We start from the raw sequence: 4,164 nt of genomic DNA on the forward strand, positions 1-4,164 counted from the left end.
TCAGAATTAGAGCGTTTTTCCTATTTGTTTAAACGTATCTAAATTAAGCTTACATGGCCTGACTCATAAGCAGCTGCTCACATTTGTCTTCTCATGCCACTAACATGCTCTATGTACCTAAAAAATATTTGATGAATACAAAAAATTATTTTCCTAATGTTGGTTTTCTAATTGTTGAAAGCTTAGTTTATTTAATATATATATATATATTTTTATATATTATGTATAACTGTAACTACGGCATGTATTTGTTATGGTTTTATATTGCAGGATATGTAGGGCTAACTCTACAGTACTTTCCCTGGTTTGTATGTGTGAAGTCAGACAGGAGTGTGTGAGGTTTGATCCCTGTGCTCAAGGGGATTTATTGAGCAAGATAAAGGAAGAGGACTTAATTGGGTGGGCAGCGTAGTGTGACACCTTATCATAATTTGTTTTCTGTGCAGTAATTTCTCCTCAGTCGGCTGTACTCTCCAGGCAGTCCCAAATTTGCAATATAAACTGTTGTAGATTACATCAACTAGACTGTTAGTGATCCATTTATGCATTTATGATCTTCTTTAAGGTCTGCTGAAGTTAAAAGTTTCAGCTTCCCAAAAGCAGTTAACATTGAAATATATACTTTAAAACATTTGTCCATGCTTATTTCACACCCCTTTAAAAAGACAAAACACAACCTGAGTTGACTTTTTTAATGGACAAGTCTTTTCATTCAAATGAATGGAAGCAGTAGACAGTTATTAAATAGAGGCAATTGCAAAGCAATCATCCAATATATATTTGGGGAGAGCGGTTTCAGTTGATGGCGGCAATCCAACACTGCGCACAACTGTAAAAGTTAACACCCATTTCATCACTGTTCTCTGTGAGAGCAGAGCAGAAACACAATGCCTCCCACTTGACAGTGTCTGCAGTACAGTGCACCTTCATGGTACCACACAATTGCAGAGTTATCTAGTGTAGTAATACCACAAGTAGCATGTTTACAAGTTGTGAGGTCAGAATAGTGCCCCTTCTATTGTGGACAAAGGCTCAGGCCTGATTGCTGTCACCGATCCCCAAACACCCAGTATAAAAAGAGTAACACTTCACCTCAGTGGATGTGCGGACATCACACTATGCTTAACTTTTACTATAGGTTGATTAGTCAAGGTTTTTTTTTTTATCCTATGGCATTCGAGACATAGCAACTGAAAGATGTAGTTCAGTTGTAAAGAACATATCATTTCATGAGCTTTAAGTAAGGTATCACCTAAAAGATGTACAAGTCAGGCATTACAAAATGGCTGCCAGTGGGTCTGTGTTAATGTACTGTATACACTGTTCTTAAACCCATAGGAAATGGATACTTGGGGATAAATCTAATTTCTCAGATATGTGAAGTTGACTTTATTTTCAGAGAGGGGGACATTGGTCGTCACTGAATATAAAACTTTGAATATTTGAATGCTTTCAATTCAGCTTGTTTGAGATTTCCACCAGCCACACATCCATCACTCACTGACAGCCAATACAAATCACTGCCAGCCCAGATGACAGTGACAGTCAGTCTTATCAGTCCACAGGTTGCCACTTCAATAATCAAAAGCTTGGCTGAAGCTGCGTTTGTGTCCTCCTCTGTTGTTGCCATAGCCACCCCCACCGCCGCCACCTCCGCTCCTGAAGCCACGCCCCCCACTTCCTCCAAAACTCCGCCCCCTTCCACCTCTGAACCCTCCTCCACCACGGTTACCGCCGCCAAAACCTCGGTCACCGCGGTTGTTGAACTGCTTCTCTTCCAGCTCCGGGAGTTCTGTGGCTACAGTCAGTTGCCAACGGCGACCATCCGTCCAGTGCTCCTGTTAAGAGGATCAAGTCGGGAGAAAAGGATGTTAAGCATGACTACCACAGTCTGTCAACTTTAACAAGAAACAGTGTCGTAATATTTATATTGGATTTTGGGTTATTCATTCCCACTCATTTAATCCACCACACATCATGAACAGATGGATGTTTATCCTGTTCTCACCTGAATCTCCTTGACTTTGTCAGCTGGGACATCAAAACAAACTCCCTGTAATGAACACAATAAGGGTGAGATGGTGAGTGTTTCTGTCTCACAGTTTTTTTTAGAGGAGCTGGTCTTTGTACCTGCTGTGCTATCAGAACAAGAGCCACAAGAGGCATGGTCACACCTACAGGAAGGTGTCGCACATTTACTTTTTGCTAACAGATGTTTTGCTGTTTATTCTCTGTGGATAATTAGTTGTTTACAATGCAGTAGGTGAATTCACATATCAACAAAACAATACTGGGTTTTTTCAAATAAATTACACACACAATCAAATTGCATTTTGGATTCCCATTTTCTTTTTCATTTGTCTTTTACTTTAATTTAGGACTGTGGGGGCCCCTTTTCTAACTGGAGCGCTCACTGGCCATCATCTAGAAGCAAATATTTGTCCATGCTAAACTTTTAAACTATACACACCAAAACAAAATATACTCTTAGTACAGAGATTACTCAAAACCCTATCGATAACCTTAGGATAAGCCAAGTAGAATCTGACAAACTGAACCTAAAAAGTTCCACAGTCGATTCCCTTACTAAAGTGCAATGCAATCTGAAACTGTAAAAACAGAAAATCTAACATTGTTTCTTTAACGTATATAAAAATGGAAGCAGCGTCTGTGTGTGTACATACCATTTTGCCTTTAAGGAAGGTCATTCTGTGAACGTGGTTCTCAAACTCTTCTCCAAGCTGTTCTTTGATGCTTCTCCAGGCGTAACCCAGATTATGCATTTCCTGAGAACACACCAACTGCACAGTGGTGTAACCCTACAGAAACAGAAGAAACAGGAAGTCAGAGGGAATTCTGGTTGTACAGCAGCTAAAACCATGACAAATTCATGACCGAATCTAAATGGGGGACAAGCACAACAGTAACATTGAGGTGTGTTTGTAAGGGCTGTTGCAGTTTGAATCATGTTGCAGTTGTTGTCCAACCCCTGCAACAGCTGCACGGTAGTGTGTCCAGATTTGTTACTATACTGTCAGTATTTGTGTGTATACAACATTTCTTTTTTTTTTGGTTTTCTTCTTCATTTTTGTGAATATATCTGTGGGTCCAATTGTGTTGTCTGTAGGTTGTTTATGATGAGAATAAAACCAAACCAAGACCACACTTACAGCATCAGAGTTGAGCAGTGACCTCTGCTCTAGACTTGTGGCTCCAGAAATATGGGCCAGGGCAGCAGCTAGTGCTTCAACGGCTCCTTTTTCCTCAATTAGCTTCTCAGCTGACTCTCTGAAGTATCCGATAGCTGTGACTGGAACAGAGTCCAGGAACCTGGACACAATAAAGAAATAAAATCAGAACAATCTGATATCTGAGCCGTATTGTGGTTAAGGACATTTTGGCAGGCAGAGGCTTCTTGGGACCGCTGTTTAAAGTCTATGTAACCACTGAGCCACCAAGTCGCCCAAGTAATGATAGTAGTCTGCATTATTAACCACATGATGTGAGTCCAAGGTATCAAACAGTAAATCAATTACAGTCATTGCATACTTCCAAAACAGAACATACATATATGGTCAACTTGCTTCACTGTCCAGAATTATTTACCTTACGGCATCCTTGCTCGATGACTTGATGATATCATTGGCAGTGGGAACGCCAACTCGTCTGAATGTGATGCCCTGGAATAATACAAATAAGATGCATTTAGTTCACTTTCAACATTTGCACAGCACAGCTCAAACAGAATTTGTCACTCGTCTTTGCCCCCCAGTCTTCTTCTACTCTGACCGTTTTTAAAAAGGACACTTACTGCTTTGTTTTCTACGTAGCGCAGCTGGTCCTCTTCTTTCCTCTGGTAGAAACAGATGCAGACTCCAGTTCTGCCTGCTCGGCCCGTACGGCCTGAACGATGGATGTATGACTCCACATCCTGACACGAAGCACAGAAACAGAAATATTTTCAGATTCCCATTTCAGCTCTAATGACTCAAAATGTAATTAAGAAATTGTGCAGTTAAAAAGAGTTAATTCTTCATTTTTCATCAATTAACTAGTGCAACTAAGTGTACTGTAACTGTTTATAATTTCAATTCAACTCAATCTGAAGCAAAGGCTAATTTTTTAACATATTTTAGATTTATAAATTTGTGATTTTAAAGTGCA

At 40.0% G+C, this 4,164-nt stretch overlaps 1 protein-coding gene across 1 annotated transcript in view; it reads right to left on the reverse strand.

The window, feature by feature from the left end:
• Positions 1-677: 677 nt before the first annotated feature.
• Positions 678-4,164, reverse strand: part of ddx21 (DEAD (Asp-Glu-Ala-Asp) box helicase 21) — a gene marked incomplete in the record, with an annotated part of 7,926 nt that continues 4,439 nt past the window's right edge. Inside the window, 6 exon segments of the mRNA XM_035652374.1 lie at positions 678-1,838; positions 2,009-2,053; positions 2,685-2,819; positions 3,171-3,330; positions 3,607-3,680; positions 3,812-3,931. Coding sequence (XP_035508267.1) covers positions 1,575-1,838; positions 2,009-2,053; positions 2,685-2,819; positions 3,171-3,330; positions 3,607-3,680; positions 3,812-3,931 — 798 coding nt within the window.

Source organism: Morone saxatilis, unplaced genomic scaffold (genome assembly GCF_004916995.1).
Source record: "Morone saxatilis isolate NCDOM2014 unplaced genomic scaffold, NCSU_SB_2.0 Contig11, whole genome shotgun sequence".
NCBI classification, from domain to species: Eukaryota; Metazoa; Chordata; class Actinopteri; family Moronidae; genus Morone; species Morone saxatilis.